This window comes from Venturia canescens, chromosome 11 (genome assembly GCF_019457755.1).
Source record: "Venturia canescens isolate UGA chromosome 11, ASM1945775v1, whole genome shotgun sequence".
Classification (NCBI taxonomy): domain Eukaryota; kingdom Metazoa; phylum Arthropoda; class Insecta; order Hymenoptera; family Ichneumonidae; genus Venturia; species Venturia canescens.
The window spans coordinates 4827181-4853037 of record NC_057431.1 but is presented as its reverse complement, the minus strand read 5'-3'; the positions used below and the strand labels follow the sequence as shown (position 1 = coordinate 4853037).

Genomic DNA, 25857 nt, shown 5'->3' with positions numbered 1-25857 from the left:
ATGGAGCTTTGATGTCAACTAAGGTCAGCGTTGTGACACGCTGTGGCGAAGCGAAATATAAATTTTAGTGCAAGCCGAGCCCAGAGTCCTTTATTTCCGAAGAATCGCGACGATTTTTTCCGAGCTACTTATACCGCAGGCCCGCTGTACTCGCTTGCGAGAGACGCTCGCCCCGCTCGCCACCTGGCGGCTCCTCGGAGAAGCTCGAACAAAAATTTTGCTGGAAATCTGTGAGGGATGTGAGCCTCGTAAAAACCTTCTTCCCACTCGTATTTCTGGCTTCCGACGCGAAAATACGACGGCTCAAGATGCTGGTGCTGAGTGAGATCCCTCGTATCTTCAAGTACCGTATTTATCCTCGAACATTGAAGATCCCGTTAAATAACTTCGATCGGCTATTGAAGATTTCGCGCTATTGGAATCGGCAGAAAATACAAGGGAATTAAATCTCGCGAACGAGGCGTCGTAAATGCCTTCCTTCGGAACGGGGCTCAACGCGTACGGAGCCGTTGAAAACAAAATGGTAGCGTAGGGGCGAATTGAGATACCGCGTAACCAAAGCACCGGATTGATTCTTCTCGTACTCGTAACGGACTTTTTATAACTGCGATATTTTTTTATTCCCGTTCTCGTCCCCGATTCCGGTGTATTTACATCCCCCCCCCCCCCCTCATCCCACCAAGCCCCGAATACATTTGACTTTGAAAAGCGACATTTCTTAAACAAATTCGCGAGGTAAAAAGTTGTCAGGATCTCGAGAGACGCGACCGCGAGTGCTTGTCTCTCATTTCGAGGATACTACGAGAGGCTAAAGATGGCGATGTTAGAGCGTGGTATAAGTCAATACGGCCACTTTGTACCCTCTCGGGGAGAAGAAACTTTTTTTATCCAACTTTTGCGCGAAGCGGGTCCACTCGCGTCGATAGGCCAGCACTGATGTTCAAACTTTTAACGGTCCGGAGTGGGCGCTAAGGAAAAAATAAAACTTTTCCGCTAAACTCTTGCAACGAGGAACCACTTTTTTATGTATATATCACCGGAGCCTTGGGTTTCAAGCCCTAAATTTCAGCAGTGAAAAATCCATCAAAAATCCATTAGAAATGTCGTTAAAAAATTGTACTTGCTGTCCGACCCCTTCGCTTCGCATTCGAGCAATAAAAATCATTGGAAAATTGTTTTTTAGCAGATCCTCCATGGCGACGATAGGGAGGAGTGATTTTTTATTAACAACACAAATTTCTACTACGTTTTTACAGCCTTAACTGGCAAAAAATTTTTCTATCGATTTCTCTTCTGTGAGAAGAAGCCGAAAATGAAAAATGATTTTTCCCCAGGAATAAAAGTACCTTCGGGCGAAAAGTAAAAAATGGCTGCTTGTTAAAGCAGACGATTGAGTTTTTGCCTCCTCTTTCACGGATATAAAGTAACCTCGACGATATTTTATTATTTATTAGCCCTTTATGATGAAGGATCGTAATTTCCTGAAGGTCGGAAGAGCAAGCATAGCGCAGAGTGGATTTTATAGTACGCGTATGCGCCCGTACCGGGAACCACGAGTCAGAGCGAGCTGCAGCAGGGAAGGGTTAAAGCCTCAGGCAAGTTTCTCCTTTACCATCAAGCTACGAGCTAATAAATCGCTTAATGCAACACTCGGGCTGTAAATTGGGCCACCCTCGCTTCGTCACTGCACCACGAGCTTCGATATTTTTGCCAAAATCCCCCATCGATGCATGTGCAAGTCGAGCGAGCATTTTTGCCGTCGAGAGGGTTCCTGGTAATTCGATTTTTTTTAGGAAATCCGACGAAAACTTGAGAGCTCGAGAATTGATGAAATTTTGAAAAATATAAAATCATTTGAATGACTAAAAATTCAAGGCATTGCCGTGGAGTTAATTTTTCCGGATTTTCTGCCTCGCGAATTCGTACTCAACGAAAAATACGTTGGCGAAAAAATATAAGAGAAGAAACCAAAAACAAAAATACGTGGATAGAAGCTTCCGCATATTTCAGGGGCTGCACGACGAAAGTTCTGGATTCCAGTGTGACGTCAAAAAAGATGTATCACCGTTACACGAAACTTTTATATTCTCCCATACCCCACGTACTTTCCAGCATGTTTTATGTACTTTCCAACGTACTCCTTAAACGTTGGAAATACACAAGATCTTCTCCACCATCCGTGCGTGGTAACGTACGCTGCGTTGGCAACGGTGAGCCCCCTCGAGGGGGATGGGGGAGAAAAGAACACCGAAATAAAACGAGCTCGAGCTCAAGCGTCAAGGGGAACAATTCCGTGCTGGTCAGACCCAAATCGGGCATGAAAAAAGCTGTTTTGACGTCAACAGACGAGTGGGCATTTTTCGACGTTTCGATTGAATGGAAAGCCCACTTTTTGACCGATGACGAGATTAACATTCGTTCTATTGACGCAGTAGAAATGGATATAATTAGTGTACGATAATTTGAATAATTGATGGATAAATTCGAGGGAGAAAACCGAGCAAATTACTGTTTTATGTTTGTCCAAACGACGGAGCTCCTGTAAACCGTTACAATTTGAATAATTGTTCGAAAATTTGTTTATCGCGACGACAAAGTCCGGAGAAAAATTATAACCCGTTGCCATAATGGGGGTCGATGGAGTTTGCATTAAATCCCAAAGCTATCGAGTCCCAAATTCGCGAATTTGCTTCTCTCCATGTAAATCACCCATATTTTCCAATAATGAGAACTCAATGACGCGAGCTCGCTCACCTGATAAGTCCACACTCGATGGTAATACGATCATTTCCGCTGATGTAGTCGCTCGTTCGAAAAATTCGTCCAATCATCGCGTGACGAGGCGCTCTCCCCGGTAAAGGGAACGTAAACAAAATGTACCTCGCCCGGGATGGACGGCCCAAATTAATCGCCTTCTCCTTTCCGCAGAGTGAAGAATTTCCGAAATAAATTTTCCGCTTTAATTACGAGAGCCCGGCTTAATTAAATGGCAATCCGTATTACTGGACAGAACTTTCTTCAAAATCGTTTCGTTATTATCAATTCAAAGTAGCAATAAATTCAGCAAAAACCACAACGCATTTCCAGCATCCCCATTCCTTCACTGCACTTGAAGCAAACTATTTTTAATGGTAAATTTTTCATTAAGGTAGTTCGTGCACGAAATGATTTTCTTAAAAAAGTCTGGAAATTTACACAGAGTTTGAATGGGTAATCGATCGACACGCATACCAAATTTTAAGGGGTCTACCCTAGTTTGAATTTTCAGAAAACAGTTTTTTTAGTGCATTTTTCGAAAGTAAATTTACAAAGATCTGAGCAGTCCAGGTGTACTTTTGAGCGACGTTTACTTGGCTGTCTGAGCGCCTTCGTTTAAACGCGTTTATCTCAAAATTATATTTTTTTATTGTAGCTGTGGCGCATATCTTGCGAATTTTGAAATTTTGAGCGGAACTTTTTGCAAAAACGATGGAAAAAAACGTGCTTTTTCTTCTCCTCTATTTTTTTTTGTACGAAAATTGAGTAAAATAAATATAAAAAAATATTTTTGCGTATTTTAAAAGTGTGTTTTCAGGCCTAACACTTTTAATATCCATATTTATAATTTATACCGGTCGAAAAAATTCGTAAAAATGGTTTTTTTTTGCCCGTCTAATTAGGGTGCACCCCTTAAAGAGTTCGCCTTATTGTTTATTGAGATAAACGTGTTTAAATATGAAGAAAAATACACAGAGTTGTAGCGACTATGCTTAATAAATTGTTTATCTTTCGATATAACGAATGAACGCTTTTTAGGAAGTTTATGAAAAACGTACACAATAACAACAAAGTATAAAATGAAGGTTTGGGAAAAAATTCGAGACGATTGTCTTACTAGAGCTCAAGGTATATTACGTTAAAGATTGAACGAAATCGGTAATGAGCACTCGTATTTGCAATAAATAGGAAAAATCGTGAATAATGGTAAAATTGATGAAAAAAATTGAAAAATTTGTAGCTCGTAACCAGTGGAATTTTGTTCCGTATTTTAATTGGTAGATATTCGTAAAAATGAAAATTGATGCTTACGCAAACGAGTGAAAACTCGTGCCCACAGCTTTGGGCCTCGTGTTTTATCGATGTAAGGCTCAAAAGTGGTGGGAGGAGGATCGCGAGCGTGACGAATGAGCGAATAAACATAAGATCGATGCCATTTTTCGTCGTCGACAGTTGAATTTGTCGGTAGAGGGAAACAGGAAAAAGGAAAAAATGGGATGCCTCGTGGAGTGGAATCGTAAGCCAGAATGAGTTGAAAAGAGGAGTTGGCGACGAAAGTGATCGCTGAAAATATATATCCTGGAGCCAATCAAGGAGCTTCCGTAGTTTCCGAGAAAGCGAATTTTCTTTTTCATCCCTTTGCGCGTCCCGGGGGTTGAAACGGGGGGTGGGGGTTGTCTCGGTAGATAGCCAGTACGTATCAGAGGATTCGTGAACTTCGAACGACTAAAGCTCGTCGAAACGAGGCTGATTCGTGCCGTTTCTACTGGTTCAAGCCTCGACGAGGAAAGGGCGTGAGTCCAAGGACGCTTGGGCGTACGGATTCGAAAATCAAGCCCTCCTGAGTCTCATCACCGGATGTGTGTCCCTTTCGGCCTCCACTTCCCGCCCCTTACTTCGAAGGGAACTCAGCCAGGCGGAATTTACGAATGGCCAAAAAAGGAGAAAGACTAAAATCAACGTGGCATCGAAGAAAATAAAATAAAAGAAGCTTCCAACTCTCCCAAATCACGTTCGAGTTTGTCCAACGAATTTTACCACTTTGAACAATCCTCCCGCTCCCCGAGAACCTCCAGAAACAAAAATACACACGCCCCAAGTACATTTTTTATTCTCAATCAACGAGATTCCCACGAGCGTTGAGCAGCGAGAACGAATTTCGAGTCAAATCGATTTTTTTTCATACGAAATGTTCACTCCAATATGGAGAGAGGAGTGATCCTTGCCACGATAAAAAAAAAAAAAAAAAAAACAAAAACGTCGCTTCATCGATAAAACGAGCATCTGAGCTCGGAGACACAAAAACAGGTTTTCCAGGCTCGTGGAAGCAACAACATGCTATTTGTGCACTTGTTATTCGTGATTATTTATAATACGGAGTCTTGTACTTACGCATTGTCCTGGCTCAACAATAAACTCGAGGGCATTGCTGCATCGAAGAGAAGCTCGAAAAAACACGTACGAAGGAAGAAGAAAAAAGTGGAAACAGCCCCGGAGTACGGTGTGACCTCTCTTCGTCTCGTTTCCTTCGTCCCAACTTTTGTTCCTCGTTACTCGTTTCCCCTCTCCATCCCTCTACTTTTATCAATCCTCCATTTTTTCTTTTCCTCCTTACTTTTATCCTTTTTCTCACATTTTACTCCTCCCCGGCCCCTCCCGAGAGAATTCCCCACGCTTTACGGACACTGGGAATGGATCTTACCCCTCCATTCTACCCTTAAACGCTGCCATATCCCCTGGCAGCGATACGCACCGAGAGGGGGACCGGGGCAGATCGAGATGCTTCGAATATTGCTGAAATTTTTTTCCTTCATCTCCTCAATTTCCAATATTTTTCGAGAAAACAAAAAGAGGGATTCTTTCGATATTTTGATAGAAAAAAACATTGCAAAATGGAATGAAAAAACGAGAAAAATTTTGGAAAAACTTGCATTTTTTTCTTTCTCAATAAATCACACTCCGTTTCCTGTTTTTTGAGAGTAAAAAATATTTGCTCAGATTTTCAGAATCACAAAGAACGTAAAAACCAAGAAGTGGGGCGAACAGAGACGCGGGATTATTTTTCGCACTCTCGAAAATCGCGGTAAACACCCCCGCGAATGTTTTATGTGCATATCGATGGTTTCCTGCCTTTGCGGAGAGACTGTAAAGCGTCGAGTTCGTTTTACTCGATTATTTTGGTGAGATCACAGTCGCCGATGTTGTTTGAATAAAAATGACGATAATCGATGTTTTTCGACGAGTTTGATCCGCCGGTTCGAATGTCCGGAGGCATAGAAGCCCCCTGAAAGATCGTGGGCCGAAGAACGAAGCGGAATGCGAAGTGCGAAGGCTCGGGAAGCGACGAGAACGAGGTCGAAGCTCCATCGAGGCTGGAAGATCCGAGAATTTTAGTTGGAGGGTTGAAAAAAAAAGTTTCCCTGCGGCGTGTTAACGGCGTTTTTTTCGCGGGGTATAAATTATCGCGAGTGTATATACCGGAGCTCCATAATTCAGGTAGAAAAGCATTCGATTTTGCTTCCTTTTATTTTATTAGAAAAACAAATTTCGAGGAAGATTTTAGTGAATTTAGTGAAAGCAGGGGGCTCTCTTCAGGGCTTGTTTTCTGGGGGAAATGAAAGCGAGCGAGGAAATAAAAGTGAGAGATTCTCCGGAGGTGGCTGTTCGAGCTGGGAGTCGTGCCGAGCAAACTTTCCTCGAGAATTCTTCGAGTCCGGAGCGTGCGATAGTGGATGATGGAAAAACTAGTAGTTCCGGCTGCGAGTAGTCAGACACACGAAGATTTTTGCCTTTCCTCTGTCCTTTTTTCCCGTTCTTCAGCGAACTCGGTGGCGTTCTCGAGGGGTTTTCGGGGGTGGTGGAGGAGACCAGGAAGAATCAAATAAAGACATTGAGAAAGGAGGAGAAAAAAAGCTGAAAGCAAATGCATGCTCTCGATCGTTCCACCCCATTCGTTCTTACTTTTTTCTAAAACGACCAAAACGTGAAAAAAACAACGGAAGAATTTAAAGGTCCACCCCTGGCGGCCGGGGAGGATATCAAGCCTGCGAAAGTCGCCGAGCCCAGCTCGGCCCTTCCCACCCCCACAAATTCATTCCTGCAGCCCCTAACTCCAGGAGCTTTTAAACAAATTTTTCACCCCCATTTTTATCTCAAATTCTCACACATTGTTTTCTGCACTCGTGGGAAAAGGGTGTGTGCGAAAAAAGCTTTCATGCTCACCGACCCCTGACTCCAGTTTGCTGCCCCCTGACCCCCCCCTCAAAGCCATTCCAACCCCAAAATTTATTCCTCCCATCGCATCCCTTTTTTCTTCAATAATTTTTTTATTATTTTGTTAAACAATAATTTTAACCACTCGTTTATTTAATCGTTTTACATACGATGGATAGTCGCATTGAGTGTGTGATTGTGTGAGATTTTCGTGTTTCGTGTGTCTCCTTCTCTCTCTCTCTCTCTCTCTGTATCCTCATATGTGTGTTTGTGTGTGTGTGCGTGTGTGCGTGTATGTGGAAATTTCTCAAGTGAGTTTTTTTAATGTAAACATGCTTGTTTGGAGAAGTGTGAGCGCAAGTGTTGTTCGTTTTTGATGTTAGTGTAGACGTAGCTTATAAATAGGTTAGTTTAGTTTATCCATACATAATGTTTTAGAGTAATGGCGTTTAATTAGGTAATCATTAATACTTTACACATAGCAGCATCACTCACGTGCCTCCTTATTTCTCTCTCAACTCCTCGCCCCTCTCTCTCTCTCCTCTCTCCTTTTCTCGCACTCCATTATTCTTGTCTTCCTTTCATAAACACCATACACACGAATGGAATAAATAAAATAACGAAGGAGAAGATAAATAATGCTTACGACCAAACAATATTCCTCAATCGTTCTTTGTCCAGCTCCCTCCATTGTTGTCTCTGCGAGTGCCCTTTTTGCTTCGATCCGTACGAATCCCAACAATCTACCCTCTTGGTCGAGTCAAATATAAAAATGAGAAAGAAAAAAAAAAAAACATATTTTTCATCCGATAATCCCGAAATAAACTTTGTTTCTATCGACGATAACTCGATGCGCGATTAATGCTTCGGAGCGAGGTGACACACTTTTGGAAATTCTAAAACTTCGTCATAGCATCGAAAATGAAAAAAAAAAAAAAACTAAAAAAAAACTAAAAAAATAATACTTCGTTTTTCACCATAGAAACCATTAATTTCTCGCACACAATTCTTAACTATGATAGGCAAACGCAGGCAGATAGACAGACAGAGACAGGCGGACAGACAAGATGGACAGTTAAGACGCACAGACAGACAGGCGGATGAACGGATCGATAGTTCAGTCATGTATTAGACAGCAGTGAGAATCAGAACGTCGTTAAAAACGTCTTTTGTTCCAGTGTGTTTACTTTTTTTTATAGCGTTTCTTTTTTTTTTTTTTTTTATCATTTTTTTCGTATTCTCGATTATTCGTTGTTTATTTAAAACAATTTTTTTTCTCTCTCTTTCACACTCGAAATATCATTCTTAAATAGCATTCTTCTCCAAGCTCGAGCATTTCGATTCGATAATATAGTTCAATGGCTCCAATCGATAACGATTATCGATTGGACGATTGTTCGTTTGTTCATATTTCTCACTTGAAATCGTCGATTGTGTTTTTCTTGCTTATTTTTCGCTCTCGATGACAGTAAATAACAATGATAAATATATGCTGTTACAATGACGATAATAATGAATAATAATAATAATAATAATAATGAATAATAATTCCAATCGTGGTAATAAATAGTTGTGGATTAATTCCATACAGCGATGCCAAATCGTCTTCGATCTTTCGTTTCTTTCTTTCTTTTTGTTTTTAACTCTCTTTGTTTGTTTATTTATTCATCAATCTTTCATCACTCACGATTCGCTTTTCACACATTCTCTCCCTCTTTCTCTCACGTATTTACATATTTATATCTCTCGTGGCCTCTCCTTAAATTCACTCAATTGTTTTTCATCATTTTATTTCGTCACTTGTGATTGTTAACGATTCTTTTAATTCTCTTTTATAATGTTTGTTTTTTGTTTTCTTCTTCTTCTTCTTTTGTTTTTAAATTCGTTGACGAGATTACACAAAAGTCAACGTTTTTCGCTGTTGTTTATTGTTAGTAAGATGATCCACGACGAGCCCAGCTCTCTTGATCGTATTTACTTTATTTCTTCGCGCGTTTTTTTGTTTCTTTGTTTTTATTAATAATCCTGGCGAAATTCAAACGTTGCCGATTATAACGAATCAACGAATTTTACAAACGTCAATTACACACAGCTTGAGCAAAAAATATCCTTTAATTCAACATAATTCGGTGTGAATCAATTGGATCGACGATTGCATCTAAAACTTTTTCTCCTTTTTTTTTCTTTTATTTCTAGCACTTATATCGTAGTAAATGTCGCTTTTTTCAATGTTTCTTTTTTTTTTTTGTTTTATACAACGAGGAAATATCGTAATGAAAATCATTCGAATGATTGAGTTTTCGAAAGTAAAATTCAACTCTACATTCGAGGTTTCATTTGAAAATGATTGAATCCCAGCCAAATTCATTCTCAGCGAGTCGTACTTCTGCCGCTTTATTTGGCGAATACAAATGTTAAACAAATTCTCATATGCTCGTGTGATTTTTCATCGAGAACACTTCACCTCTCTCTCTCTCTCTCTCACTTTCCTAAAACTCGATCCTAATGGAAAAATTAATAATTACTTTTCGATGTGCCAACAAGGGTGGATTTCCCGAGCCATATAACTGTGATTATTCATTTCTTTTTCCTTTTTTTCATTTTCTTTACATAACAGTATCGAAGATTAGTCATTTTTTCGATCAATAGTTTTGGATATATTACAAGCAGCAGCCTCTTGGCACGGCGCAACGAATAATGCGTCGAAACAAAAACATAGGGAAAAATAAAAATTTCATTTAAATTCGATGAATAACGAATTGATCATCACTGCACCGAGAAAAATGTTTTTATATCATTTCCATTAAAAACTATGACGATCGACTGAAAAATCGTGTTTTCCATTTTAATAATTTCCTCAAAATACGAAAAAACTTATTTAATCGTTCTTCCTTCTTTTTTTTTTTTTATCAGACAACGAATATTTGCGTAATAAAAACATTTTTTCTCGGTCTAATTGTGGTTTTTCTTTTTGCTTCACCCCTCCCCCCATTAATTCCATTCTCCACATGGCGAATACACGGATCCTGCACACCTGCAAATACTTTTTTATTCACTCTTTCTTTATTTAACCATTCGCAAATCGACACTCACACCTTTTTAATAATATTAATAATCATAATTATAATCATAATGATGATAAATAATCATTTATTCGTCACGATCACTCACATTTTAAATACTTACGTATATAATCAAATATATCCAAGCCGACTTAATAGGATAACAGCATTTCTCATTGTTTTAATTCATGGTTTCATTTATTCTCGCATCGTGTAATTTTTTATATTTTTTATTCTTATTTCTTTTGTTTTTGTTTTTTTTTTTTTAATTTTTTGTTTTTCACTTACATTTTTTTGTCCCTTTATCGTGTTGACGTCGTTTTGTTGTTTAATATTTTGTTAAAATTTATTCGTTTATTTATTTATCTCTTAACTCGTCTTCTCCTTTATTTTCAATGATTTCAACGCTCTTCCGTTTTTTATTTCCGTCTCCTTTTCCTCCCCCCACCACATACCGTCGGTTCAGCATCCGTTTAGGTCGTAAATCTAGAGGATTGGCACAAGTCCGCCATGTGTTTATTTATTCATTAGTTTTCTTTTTTTTTTCGTCTTTTTTTCTTATCTCTTTTATTTCAATTTTTACGATCGATTAGTTAGAAAAAATCTAGAATTTTCTTAATTACCCGTAATTTTATCATAAACATTTAACTGTTAGATGTTTTTTCGCTTCTCCTGTGTACGTGCGTGTGTGTTTCTGTGTGCCCGTGTGTGAGTTTCTCGTTTTAAAAAGTTTTTTTTTAATTCTTCGATATCATTACTCCTCTCTGATCACGACGTCGACGAAATTCCCTAAATTTACAGGATAACAAAATGTTTCAGTGTCCGTGTACGCGTCTGCTTTTCTCTCGTGTCCATTATTTTACGCATTTTTTTTCTTCTTTTCTTTGAATCATTAAACGATTCTTGTTTCGATAATTAACCTCTCACTAACTTTTTCCTCGACCTCACTCTCGATATATTTTTATTCCCACGTCACAAATTCGTGTGTGCCTCTCTGTGTGTGTGTGTGTGTGTGTGTGTGTGTGTGTGTGTGCGTATGTGTGCATGGTTTATTCGCTCTGCTCCCTTTTTCTCCTCCAGAAGAACGAGTACAAAAAGGGGTGAAATTAGTTTATTTTCGTTCCGCATTTATTCCGGCGCCTTTTTTGCTTCATTGTTTTTCTTTCCGTTTCCCCTTCGAGATCCTTTCTCTCCCTCTTATCGCGTCACGTTACGCGACTCTTAGCTCCCCCTTCGCTCTACCTTTAGATTCATTTAATCTTGGCTTTCGTAGTTTTTTCGTTTGTTTCTCTCTTCGTTTTTGTTTTCGTTTCTTTTTTTTAACGTTTTACTTCAAGCAGTGTTACATGAACGAGTGATATCGCGAGTCCTCGATAGCGATCTTGAGATATTGTAGAAAATAAGGCGTACAAAAATGTCCCGAGGCTCGCAGGACTTCTACGATGGTTTTGGTTTCTTCTTCTTCCCCATTTTTTTCCTTTTTATTCTTTAAAGTTACATTGTTTAATCTTATTTTATTTAAATCCTTTTCTTTCTCTTCTTTTCGTTATCAATTTATTCGTTTTATTATTTATTTATTTATTTATTTAATTATTGGTTTAGTTATTTATTTAATTATTTATTCCACTCCGTGGATCTCGATTCGCTTGTGGTCGCGCAATTGCGTGAGTGTCTGTGTCTGTGTCTGTGTGTGTGTGTGTCAAGTGTTCCATGAGCGTGTGTCGTGCGGGTGCAACTTTATTTATTTCCTTCATTTTATTAATCGCGATAAATCGTGACTAAAAACTCTCGAATGATTTTCACCATGCACAGCTTCACTCGCGTCGGTCTCGGCGGCGTATTTCTCAGCGGCATTTCCAATTTCTCAGGAAAACGTCGATCGACTCGATCCGCAAGAATAATAAAAATAATCACTTCAACCAAATGAATGAAAGAAAAAAATGGAAATTTTTTGGAAAATCTCCCGATCAGACGGTGAAAGTGAACACTTAAAAATCGGAGGAAATCGAACGAATTCCGCCTCCGAAGTGGCAGGGTGGACCGAGCAATTAACATTCCTGGAAGACACGAGCCAATAAAGGGACTCGAAGGGCCGAGGGATGGCGGAGGGGGAGGTTTGCGTTTTCGGTAATGGGGGTGACCCTCGATGTGGCCGGAGCAATATATAAGAGTCTGATTGTCTTAACAATACTATCAGTTTTATATAAATTAATAATAGACGCCATTATGTTATATTAACAATATCCGTTTGTTTCGTAATGTCTCGTACTAATAATAATCGTGGATTCCTCGTTAAATGTTAAATCGCGTTTCTCCAACCCCCTTTATCTAATCCTTACTCCAATATACGTTAATAACGTTACGATTATAATAATTATTATTTCATCATTGATTTGTCCCTATTTGCCTCGGTTCGTTCGACCAAAAACATCGCAGCTTCGACAACATTTTTCCATCGATTAAACCACATTTTTTTTTACCACCTTCGCTGACGAATATTTTTCAAAACGAGAATAAATGATAAAGGATGAGAGTTCGAATGGAACTTTGTTTGAAAATAATTTGAGAAATGTGTCTCGTACGCGTAGGGATGATTTTTTTTCCTTTCCTTCCTCTCCTTAATCTCGACTTAATTCACATTTTTTTCATCTCAGCCCCCGAGAGGGGCTGATTCGCTTGAAAAGTTCAAGTGCCAAAAAAAGTCTTATGACGTAGGCTATTACCCAGGAAGACATGCGATAGTTTCTTGTTTTACGTTTCTTTATTTCCTTTTATTTATTCTTTAGGCTAGAATTTTCACTAAATTTTCCGAAGATCCTCGCCGCCCTTCCTATCTTCTCTTCTCCTCGTTATCTCGAGTCACGATCGTCTCAGGTTTCGTCTCGCCGATCAAAGGCTGGAGTCCGAGCAATTCATTCAACGACAGTATTCGAGACAATTGGACGAGTTGACAGCGCTCAAAAAAGCCTTCAAAATCGTTCCCTGACAAATAATGAGTGAACAAAAAAATTAGAAACTTTCAATAATCATAAGAAAAATATTACTAGAAATTAATATTAACCAGTTATTGAGTTGATGAAAAATCAAAAAAAACTTTTACTGCGTTCCTCGTGCCGACCGGATCGAAAGTAGCGAAACGAAGGATCCTCGACAGGGTGAGTAGTCCGAAGGGTTGACTCTTTAGGATTAAAAAAGGGGGTAGTACTTTTAAGGGCGTGGATAATGATTTATCCCGCTGGCTGAGTCCTGTGCATTGTTCCCCTCGAGCTGTTGTTTCACCTTAAAATCTTGATATATTTCGGTGGTTCATTCCTTTCTTTGTTTCTTGTTTTTTTTTTATTTTTTTTTTAAACTTTTTTAATTCATTTTTTTACAAATGGACGGTTAGGCTTTCGAGCAAAGGTATACGACGACGTATTCTTGTCAACCCCCCGCATCGTGGCATCGACCCGTTGTGAAAAGAGCCAAATTATTCCGAAGGAAAAGACAGACTGAAAAACTTCCAATGTTCCAACGCTTTCGTTCCCTAAATTTCATACGTTTTTTTTTTTTCACTATTTGAGAAACAGTCTCGGCGGCTGCTTTTTCGAGCTTAGGACCCTCGCAATATTACTTCACGTGCTCCACCTCCGAGTTTGAGCTTTCTGACCACCATCCGTTACAACGAGCTATTATTATATTTACACGAACGTTCGTATATATGCATATACAAACGTACATACATATCGCGATGCATGCATACATTTATATATGGATATACAAATATACTTCATTCATTCATTAATTTAATAATTATTGAGCGTTTGGGATTGTCATGTCCGAGTTTCAAATCTGCGAGGATTTATTACCACAAATATGATAACGATTATCGCGATTAATCCCGAGATACGACGACCATTAAAACCTAAAGTCGTTATTCTAAATTCATATTTTTACGACTATTGTGTTTTTCCCCTTATTCATTTTTATTCGTGTCTATTTTTATTGTTTTTTTAATCCTTATCGTTATAATTATTCATGAATTCATGAATTATCATTAATATTCAATGACTTAACAGCTTATCGAACGATTTTACATAACCGCAATGTTGTTTTTTTCTTTTTTGATGGTACGTATGCGTTCAATACATTATTTTATACGTACGGATGCGTATTTTGTTTTACGTGTGTGTGTATATATATATATATATATTTATATATATATAATTAATTTTGTCCACGCCACTCACGATTCACTCGACCGTAAATGATTTCGTGGCGCAACGATGCTCGTTAATCGATTATGGGAAGACGGGTTTTTATATTTTTGGCGTCGCGAGACTCGATAAATAAGAAAATAATCAATGAAATAACGTGAGATTATTTAAAGAAATATTATTCGTTTGTTGTCGTTTCCTCGCCCGAGCTTACGTGGCGCCGAGACTGAATTTTTCAAGGGTGCTATTTCTTGGCGGGGCTGCAAGCCGAAGGGAGGCTGCTTTCGGGGATGAAATATTCCTCGTTTTCGTTGGACCGGCTTCTGAGACGATCGTGATTCTCCGGTTCGAAGAGTCTTCGAGGCCTGGAAGGCTTCGTTTTTCAAATGGAATGATGAACCCTCGAGTGTAGCGAGTCCTTAAGAAATCTTGTTTCAAACGTGTCATTCGAAACGGGGTTGTAAATGTTGCAATATACAAATGATTCGTTATTCGCAACCCTGCTTCGAACAGTTGATCCAGTCGAAGCTCACGCGGCCTGGCCTCTCGTCGCGAAAAACCTCGATTTTAAATCCCCTCGATTTTCCTCTAATCATCGATGAAATTTCGCAGCTTTTACACTCCAAACAAACCCAAAAATGTTAAAACTCATCAGAAATTTATAATGCTCGATTGCAGCAGTTCTTTTATCAACTGTTGAAAATCCTTCGAGTCTTTTCGCATCGTGAAATCCTTCGTTTTTCAACTGTGTCGAAAGGACATCAAATAAAATTTAAAAAAAAAAAAAAAAAAAACTGGGATTCGACCACCCCCTGCTCATTCATTGTCACGCTCGAAAAACCTGGTAATCCACTCACTCACACCATCGCACTCACGAAGTTTATGCACGTTTTTAATTAAAGTGTCATTATCCCCGGACAATGAAGCCAGAAAAAATGTTTCCATACCCCTTCACCATTGAATATTATCAACGAAGCCAAAATTCAAGCCATTTCTACTACTGGATCAACTTTTTTTCGTTCTTCTACTCTCCTCAATGCTTTTCTCTTCTTTCCTCTCGCGCCAATAACAATTGTATCGTTTGTTTTATCATTTATTTATCCTCGTACATCTATATATATACATATATACTTGAAATATACATGCAATATGTATATATACATATAGATATATCAATATGTGTATATATGCAATTTAAACGTTACATCATTTATTTTTACGTGAGCAAACCAATTGATTATTCATTTTATACTGTACCGAGGGGCTGGGTCGTTTTGTATTTGTAGGTAAAGAGATTGCGAGGGTGGTTTGAGTTTGGTTGGGGGTTTCTTGGAGGGGGGTGGGGTGGGGGGGGGGAGTAGTGAAAAAACGAGGTTTGGGATTGTGGGTTCATTTTCGATGGGCCCTTTAGGGCCAGTCCTTTCTTGGACTCGTGTCAAAAAATGGTTTCCCTCATTTTCGAGCGTGTCGTCGCAATCGTCGATTATTTCAACGTTCTATTAGAATTTTCTAATTTCATTATCGTCGGGCGTTATGGTTAGGTGAGCAAAGATCGAATGGTTGAAAAAAAATGAAGAAAAAAAGGTTGCTTCTATTTGGTGAAGGTTTCTCGTTTGAAATGCCGGGCGAAACGAAGTCAGATTCTGGTGAGGACGATCGAGACCCTTTTTCAAGGTCGCTCTTGAGATCGCTCGGGCTCGCGGCTTTTTGGGCTTTCCAATTCCCAAAATTCCTCGTTAATGATCGTTTTTTTTTTTTTTTTTTTTTTTTTTTTTTTTTTTTCAAATTATTATTAAAGCCGCGTTTCCGTTGAGAGGCGAAATAGCAAAAAATAAGGTGAAAAATCTCGGTGAGCTTGCGTCATCGGCTGGAGCTTTGAGAGCTTCAGAAAAAAAATGGCGCTTCTCGTCATTCGAGGATTCGCCCCGGAGGCTCGGGTGATTTAAACGACAAATTAGCACGTCGGCATAACGATGACGAAGCTTGACCACTTGGCAACGATTCGTGACTTTCGCTTCAACACACACACACACACACACACACCGATTGACCTCCGGTGGCCTCTAGCCTCAAAACTAACGAGCCTTTTCTCTCATCCTTTTTTCCTTCAACAACCATGACCTCCAATGGCTTTTTCAACTGGGCTTGACCCGAATAACAATTGTTTGACCTTGGGGCTAATAGCGTGAAAATAAAACGTCCAAAATCATATCGTAATCGCATTTTACTTTCGATCCACCCTTCCTACTCGAGAAAAACTTTTCATTTTTATATCTTTCGTCAAATTTCTACGTTGGATAGAGGCCACTCTGAATATTGGCAGTTTAAAGCGATGTATGCTATTTTTGTATCTCTCGCTCGCTCTCTTTCACTCGATCAATTCGTTATTAATTTCTCAAAAATTCAAACGCCTCTCTCACTTTTTCAACATTTTTTCAATGAATCGCAACAAATATCGTCAACGATACGATTCCCAAGTCATATCTAATCTCGATAGTTTTTCTTTTGATTTTCACCTCGTCATTTCGTCTGACCCCTTGACCCTCCTCAACTACGTTTTAAAGTGCGTCGATTCCCGATTCATTTCCGAGCCTTGTACGTGTCAAATCGTACATTTCCAAGTGCTTTTACGATCCCACGTTCGTTTCGCCTCAGTGGAGAGTATGTGTGCGAGCGTGTTTGTGTAAGTTTTTCATTGTTTCTTTCATTCTTTTCTTTAATAATATGTATACAATATTACGTAACATCTCGCAGTGGCAAAGTGGTTATATGATTGATGTAATGTCTCGCTTCGTTTATTTTTATTCATTTATTTATTTTTTTTTATTTTCATTTTTTGCATATTTTCTTCCTTTTTTCCCTCATTATGTTTTGTTTTTTTTGTTTTTGTTTTTGTTTTTTTTTTTTTATATTTTTTGAATCTTCGAACGTCATCTTATAAAATCGGCAGTTCGGCTAATGTTTTGTATACTTATTAATTAATTAATTAATTAATGTTGTTGGTTTTTCTTTTTCATTAAATTTATTTATTTTTTATTTTCCCTTTTTCTTTTTCTTTCATCGCGCGTGTTATTTTTTCCTCTCGCTCGTCTCACCTCGTCCCATGCCCTTTCGTAGTTCGTTCGCCATTTTCTCCCTTATTTTTGTGTGTTTGTGTTTTTGTTTTTTTTTTGTTTTTGTTTTTGTTTTTTTTTTTGTTTTTTTTTTGTTAGCTCTCGACGTAATTTCGCCGCGCGACTCTAGCCTTACGTATGAAACCTGGGTTTTACAAAAATACGGCACGCATATTTTGGCATATTTGGCACTTTTAACCTCGTCTCTAGTTTTTATTATTTTTTTTCAATTTTTTTTTTCAATTTTTTTCTCGCTTTTTTCATCCACGGACTCTTGCGCACCACTTTTTTTCTTTCGCTCATTCTTCATTATTTTCGACTCGTAATTCTTCGTTGATACGAGGATCGCTCGTAACGCGGGTCTCCGGACTCGCGCGGTCCACGGCGATTTAGTATTTGTTTGAATGTTGCGAATTTGTATAGCCTCAAGGAGGTCTCGACTCGCCCGGAGTTTCTCGGGCGAGGCTGAATCGAGGCTCGCCTCGAGGAGCCGGGGGGCGAGAGGATTTTAAGCGTTTCTCGCCTCGTCGCGCGACGACGAGAAAATACATAAAAAAAAAAGTGTGGACTCATCGAGGCCCTGACGAAGATCGGAGGCTTGAGACCTCGGTGAGGGCTTCCGCCGTAAGGCAAATTATCGAGAAGTCGAGAAATCGCTTCGCTTTGTCTGTCGAGTGATTATTTGTCGAGGGCGAGCTTGAAACGAGCTGAAAATGACGCCATCTCCTCCGCCTCCGTCGCCTCTTCCGTCTTCTTCGACCTCTGCGCCGTCGACGACGGTGAGGAGACCGGGAAGAAGCCGTTGACCTTGGAGGACGGGATCCGATCTGACCTCGAACCTGCCTCCGTACTCGCGAGAGCTTCGACGACCTCGGACGCCCGGAGAAGCTTCGACCTGACAACAACGACCTTCCGACGACCTTAACTATCGTTACACACCTCAAGGTCGCTCCCGTTGCTGCTGCCACTGACGATAATGATAATAACGCGGTCCTCGAGCCGCGCGACATCGTCGACTATTCGTCCTCCTCCGGACCCATGTTCATCAGCATCATCTTCTTCTGGGCAATCTTACTGTAAACGATGTCTATCGGCTTCGTGTCGTCGTACAGACTCGGTGCTTGCAGTATTATCATACCCGTCCCGACGACACACGCCAGCGTGAATACACACAGGAATATCCTGTCCAGCACCATCGCGACGTACTTCCAATCCTCCTCCACCTGCGAACACACAATTAATTCGATACCTTTTTCATCATTCGAACATCACTTTTTCCCACTTTCTCCCCAGGAACTGAGCAACGTTCCCCCAGGTCCCGGGGAGAGCCGCGCGTCCCAAGCAACCTCACTTCTCACAGATTACAAGCAAATCCATTCACCGACCGCTCAAAGGAACCCCCCCCGCGACTGGCCCAAACGCTTCCTGCCTCAGTCGGAAGAAACAACGCTAAAATTTCACTACCAGCAGGTCAAGGGACCGGGATAAAGGCCAAAGGACAACCGCCGGATCTTTGGATCGAGCAACCGAAGAGTAACCCAGCTGAGTAAGGATAAGTCGAATTATGAGCTTTGAGGTATGCGGTAAGGTCTCCTTATCGGAGTTCTGTTCTACTTCGTGGTACCATTTGAAATGTGAAAGCACTCCCCGTTATCAGGTGAATGGAAGAGCAGCAGGCTGCGCGCCGACTTCTGGCTGTCGACTCAGGAGTCCGGAACTCCCGGGATTTTCTCGCTGATTTCGAAGGAGTCGGGAGTGGCTCGTGGATGTGGCTGGACCATCGAGCCAAAGGGGTTATCAGATCCTGGCAAAACTCGTCCGCGACGCTTCTCAGGAGCTCCGAGGATGGGAGCGAAAAGATAGAGGAATTGGCCGAGGAGAGAGGGGCCAGAGAGTCTTCCCGGGATTTGCCAGAACGCCAGACACACTCCTACGGAGACAAACCACCCTCACAGTCGCCTTCGCAAAGCTCCAGTTGGCAAGAGACCCAACCCTTCCTCTGCCGCAGTGCGTTTCCCCTCGATATTATTTATTTCCCTAACCAACCTCACCACCCGGAACACTCGCTCGGTTAAGGATGTATGTCAAAAATATCGACGTGTCAAATTTTTCATGAATTTGAAATATTATTTAATAGAGTTGATCACGCTGCATCGATTGACGAAGAGAAAAAGGTACTTAGCCGATGGTTAAAAAGAAATATATTTAAGAATTAAAGCCGCATTTAAGTCCGTCTCATTTGTACCGGAAGTTGACTAAATCGAACTAAAATGATAAAAAAGTGTATGAATCGTTGTCAACGCACGGCAAAAAAAAAAAATTTTTAGAAACTTCAAAGTTATATCGATTTTTTCACGCAAAAAAAAACCCACTGTTTCCCATGTCGTTGTGGAGATTTGTGAACACAGTTCACATCAAATTGGATATTAATTTTATTAAAAATCGTAAATTATGATTCAAAACGACATAGTTTTTTTTTTTTTTATTAAAAATTATAAAATGCAAACAGAAATGATTCGCCATTGACATTTTAACATAAGACATAACCTTAAAAAATATATAGATGTACTGCGGAATTGATCTTACATACATCCTTAAACCAACATCAGTCAACGTCCAATACGTAACACTTCCTCCGACAATCTTTCCCAGCCTATAATACCAACCTTCCTCTTCCCCTGCCCCACCTCGAGGCAACCTGGCCTAACTTACAACTGACAAATCCCTCGGAATCCTTGCCATTTGCATTTAACAACGATTCTCTAAACTCGTTGTACTCGAGCAAGAATCCTTCGGCGTCCTACCGCCTTAACGATCCTCGTGATCTTCCCCTGTGCAGTAGGTCCTCGTATTCAAGGTTGTTTGGACGGGCTTGCCGATCGAAAGGGTCAGTAAAGTGACGCGGTTTTTGGTATTTTTGTATACGGGCGCTCATCGAAGCAGAATTTTGAGAGTTTTTTTTGTCTCGAGGAGGCTAAATCCTTTGAGCTGAATCGAATCGGACGGTCGATTCGAGGGGGACTTGTTTTTGAGGATTTTCGAATGAGAAATTCGTAAATTCGACGTTCGAATGTCAATTTAATATGCCATGAGGGAAATGAGGATGCAAATATAATCTTAATGAAATCTGTGCCGGAATTAAAAGGAAAAAGTTCTGGAAGATCCGAGATGTTTTGTATGCAAGTATTCGAGTGACAGGGGTTTATCAGAAAACTTGACGGTATTGTGTGGTTCAGTGTGTCTTTCGGTGCACGCCCCCTGGAGAGAAAAGTAATGCTTTCGCGAACTCGTTTACCCGAGAGCTCGCCTCGTCGATTCTTCCACTTTTTCTTCTCCGTCTTCTTTCTCATCTACAAGCACGAAATCGAAAAAGTATTCTCGCATTTACATTTCTCCGAGAAATCTCTTTACTCCGGGATGGAAAACGAGTTTCCCATGGGACTTTGCCGCAACACCGAGCACGGATTCGACTCAATTTTTACACGTGGATTTCACCCTAATTGAGAACTTAAGATAGCCCCTTCCTACTGAGCTGAAATTACACTTTTAGCATTTTTTTTTCTTTCTTCTCTCCAACGAATAAGAAGATAAAACTCCGTTTTATGCAAAACTCATAGTTTCCACTTGTTTTTTTACAATTTCACAGTTGATAATGAAGATTTTTAGACAAATTACATCTTCCACTGCTTGCTAAATTTACCAGCCGAAGGCTTTTAATTTTAAGACGACAAATTAACCCCGAAGCACAAGATTTTTTTCGGGTAGTTCAAGCACATAAGTTATTCATTGAAAATCCGATGAAACGAAGCTCAAGATACGCCCGGAGCGATAGAACTGTATAGACAAGTGTTTGCTATACATAGCAGATGGGTCGAGTTAACAGGTGGTACGATTTCCACCACCCACCGCCCCCCAAGTAAGCATCAAAGAGTCGTCGACTGCTTACTCCTCCAATAATTCGCATAAATTGGTCGCGTGGATCGATATTAAGGTAGAATCTAAGTTTGAAACATTTGCGAGTGTGGGGGTGTGTGTATGGCTATAAAACAATGGGAGACAGTTGAATGGTGAAATTCTGCGTCGAAAAGTCCTGAGGCAATTTTGTCTAGGACGTACCGTTGCCGAGATATCGAGGAGTTTAGCAGAGGGCCAATGATGCGCGGGGTTGATGAGAAGTGGGCGTGGCGAGGGAGCGTCGGGATTGGCTACGGTGCGAGTGATGGAGTATCTCGGGAACGGAGGGTCGTAGAGAAAAGTGGCTGAGGACTTTTCGCTTCGAAATCGCACGATTTAGCTGTAGCACAAGTTTTAAGCGAATCGTTTGAAAAAATGACAAAGGCGGAAGAGAAAAGTAGAGAAAAATACTTACGCTCTCGAATTTGTCCTTATTTTTGGCATGTTGAGCAATGAACCGCGCGTCGTCGATCGTTTTCTCGATCTCCCTGACGAGTGGTTTTTCGAAGGTGGGACTGACGTCCTCGTGAACGTAACCGGGGCTGGATGGTCCGAAGAGGTCGTCGTCGGCTCCTGGCAAGGGTAATGCTGGCAGTGGTTCCTCGAAGCGCGGGGCAACGCTGCCAGGTGCCTCGTATCGATTGTCGGTGATGACCGGGAGTCCGGGCATACCCGGAATCCCCGGTATCCCCGGCATATCGGTCAACGCATTGATCTCGTAATCACCGCAATATGGATCATACTTGTCAGTCTCTTGTACGTGAAAGACATCGGTGAGTATGGCGTCCGGTGGCTTAGCGTCGTGATCGGGATCATCACCGTTCCCGTCCTCGTCCTCGTCGTCGTCCTTGCTCGGTCTCTTGATCAGTAAATACTTCGGCAACACGTTTATAAAGACAGTTCTTACCCACTTAGCCATACGATGGGTTATAGGGGAACGAAAGTTCACATTGAGCACAGCAATCGTAACCACTACCGACAACGTCACCAACACCATTGTAAATAATAAATATCTACCGAGCAACGGTACTGTCAACGACGTAGGTGGTATTATCTCGACTAATAGTAGAAAGAACACCGTTAACGAGAGCAATATCGAAATTGACAATGACACCTTTTCACCGCTGTCACTTGGCAAATAAAACACGAGGACCGAAAGAAACGATATACCCACGCACGGTATTATCAAATTTACCGTGTAGAACAAAGTCTTACGACGTAACGTTATGTCAAAAATTATGTCAGGATACGGCTCCTCGCAGCATATGTAGAACCTCTCGTTTCTCTTAGCAGGCACTTTTAATATGTCCCACTCGACGCTTATGTAATAATCCGTTAGGTCGATGCCAACCTCGATGTCGTTCGATTCCTCCCTTTGCTTCAGGTGCCTCAAGTCGACCTATTTTTTTTTTTTTTTTTTTTTTTTACCAACAGAAAAATCAAAGTCCATCAATATCACGAGTCCACGAGAATCGATTCGCATTTTTCATAATTATCATAAAATTCTTCTTATTTCAAAGACTCTATGAAAATACGTTCAAAATAGATGACAGTGGCATGGATTTTATCTCGGTAGATCGGCTTGTCAAAAAATGGCTGAAGCTAAGTGAAAAAGGTTCGCGTCGCGTTGCCAATACGCTATACGTACGTGTTTCTCGTATCAGCTGATGCAAAAGAGGAGAGAAAAGCTTTTCTAGGTCAGCAACCTCCCTTTAAGAGACTGACACAAATTTATCGGGCAGCCAGAATTTTATCGTCACTCGAAAACTCCTTTTTCTCTTTCGTTTTTTTTTTTTTTTTCTTTAACCCGTTGCTATCAGTTTTTTATTGGGCTTGAAAAAATCATGGAGGACCCACGGGGCCTTATCGGGATGCCCGAGGCCCTCGAACATCACAGAGGCGACCAAAACACCGGAAGATTGTGGAAAGCAGCGTCCCGGAAAGCATTCCTCTACCTTTGATAGGGACTCCAATCTCAACCTCGCAAAAGACCTCCCTCTGTGTGTATGTGTATACGTGTGTGTTATATAAAGACTCGATGCTCCAGTAGATTTTGGTCTCTGAGGAGAAACCTTCCCTCGTAATGTTCGCAAATCGTGCACGACGTGCCTTAGCATTGCCTCAACTGAATCCCCCCGCTGGGATCACGCGATAACAGCCCTCTTTACCTAACTATATATATTAAGATTTTCACGAGCAACATCCACAAACGACTGCAGATTATCTTTGAGCATTTTGCTCCTGTCGATATTTTTTTTTCGTTTATCAATACCGAGCCAGGATCCATCGAGGCTTTTTACTGACGTTAAACGTCCTTTCGATCAGGCACTCGTCTTTTTCTAGCGAGTTGATGATCAGGAGTTTTACAGAACCGTTGATGCGAGGTAAGTATTTTTTTTTACACATTCGTTTTTAATAAGGCGTAACTTGGGTTGACTCGAAAGCGTTTATTAACCGTAGAAAGTCAATAAAAAATGGGAGGTTCGCAAAGTTATTATGTTTACTTGAAGAATCGAGTGATTTTTGAATATTCGGGGAGATTCGTCGAAATAACTCGGGGAAAGAAGTTCGAATGGGGTCGTATCTGAGAATTGTCAATTAATTTGAAGATGGGGAACAAAGAGGGAGGTTTGAAGACGCGAATTCGAGTGGAAAGGAGCTTCCGGAGGCAGCGAAAATTCGTCGAATCGGTGGTTGTCGCCTCCGTTTCTTCTGTCTTATTTTCCCCGGCATTTTCCGCTTTTTAATTTCCCGATAGATGTACCCGACGATTTTTTCTTAAGCCCCGGTTGCCCCATCGATCATTAAGTCTGTCCCGCCCCCGGTGAGGGAGCCCTACAAGTGCAGCGTAAAATATGCCGAGCAGGTCACGCACGGAGGCCAGTAAGAAACAGGATATTTCAGGAGGTACGATTTTGGAGGTGCAGGGCGGAAATGCGTGAAAAACCTCACCCCCGGAATATCGATTTCGTTCTCCCTTGCAAAGACTCCCTGAAATAATCCCGAGAAATAAGATCTTCGATGAGGGAGCTCGCGGTCGGGCCGGAAGGGATGGAAAAGTGTAACGTAAAGTGTAGGAAAGGGAAGAAACTGCGATAACTCGAAAGGGGGGGTTGTGTTTTTTGGTGAAAGGGGTAGAAAATGTGATGAACCAGGCCGGGCTTCGTCGCTAAGTAATGACCAATCGTCCGGCGCGAAGGGAGGGAGAAAAAATAGTGCAAGTATTCCTAACGGGGGGGGGGGGGGGGGGGAAGTTGTCGGGGGCTGGTTTGAATGCCGCTGGTAAAAGGGAGCCGCTTCCCCGTGTTTCGGCACGATAAAAAATGCAAGCAAAATCGAAAGTTGAATTATGCATTTCCCCGGAGGCGAGGAACGCTCTGAGGAAGGGAGAAGGGCGGGGGAGGATCGAGGGGCGGTTACTGGCGAGGACAAAGAAGTGGATAAAAGCGAGGAGTGACGTCGACATGGAGCAGTCTAGGCTAAAACGTGCCCTGCTCGCTAAGGGATGCCATGAATATTCGACCCTTCGAAACTTTCTAGATTGTATTCCCGGCCTTTGTCTCGTTGATACCCGTGAACAGGGTTCCGCATTGGGGGAGGCGGGGGTGAGGGTAAAAACGAAAGGCATCGGGTGAGGTGGAGGGGGGGGGGGGGGGGAGGGGTGAATGAAAGCCGAGATCGAAGTGGAGCAAAGCCCTGAAAAACTTTTCCAAATTCCTCGCTGTCGCTCGACGAACGAGTTATGACTGGGGAGGGGGTTCCGAGAGGGGTTGAAATATAAAAATAAATAAAAAGAAACATCACAAATATTGCGGAGTGTATAGCGCACCGACCGCTGGTGATTCAACGAATTTGAGGCACAACGCGAAGCCAAAAATACTATAAATAAATCCACGTGCTCCTCGCGTCTGATCTGAAAATTCTCCTTTGGACATGGACGAGTTTGTAGTTGAGAGGAAAAAATCGTCGACGAGGAAAAAACATTGGGAAACACCGGATGGCGACGAAATCGATAACGAGACTTAGTACTTGAGTTTGACTCATTTGAGTCTGAGCTCGAGTTAAAATGAGTTGGAAAAATAATTGAGAAGCCGTCGATGAGTACGCTCGCTCCTATTGATTTTCGAGTGAGGATTTGCCTCGGCTTTGTTTGGCACTCAATTTTGTTTGTCTATCGACGAGAAACACGAGACTCTGGCTCGGTTATCTTTGCACCGTGGTACGTGTCATACTCAGGCTGGTTCACGAGGCACCGGTCACCCGTAAAACTCACGGACAGGCGGATTTGTCTGCCAGGAGAAAATCCGGGGTGCGAAGGAGCTCTCACGACGTAGGGTGCAATAAAAGAGAGAAGAGAAAGGGGAGAAAAGTCGTGCTGGTAAGAGTCCGAAAAAAGCAAGCTCGGAGGAATACGGAGAGAAAAAAAATGTCGACGAAATTAAGGGGAAGAAAAGAGGGGAAAGAAAAATCGGCGAGTCTGCGCTGTCCCGGTGAGATAAATCATGACTGGGGACAATATTTTCACTCAGAAACGATCCGGGAATGGCTGCCACGCGGTAGCAA

At 41.2% G+C, this 25857-nt stretch overlaps 1 protein-coding gene across 1 annotated transcript in view; it reads right to left on the bottom strand.

Annotated features, from left to right (window-relative positions):
• Positions 1 to 7101: 7101 nt before the first annotated feature.
• Positions 7102 to 25857, bottom strand: part of nAChRalpha1 (nicotinic acetylcholine receptor alpha1) — an 83407-nt gene continuing 64651 nt past the window's right edge. Inside the window, exons 6-7 of the mRNA XM_043431531.1 lie at positions 21710 to 22693; positions 7102 to 18563 (exon numbers count right to left, since the gene is read on the bottom strand). Coding sequence (XP_043287466.1) covers positions 18357 to 18563; positions 21710 to 22693 — 1191 coding nt within the window. The 3' untranslated portion in view covers positions 7102 to 18356. The remainder of the gene's footprint in view (positions 18564 to 21709; positions 22694 to 25857) is intronic.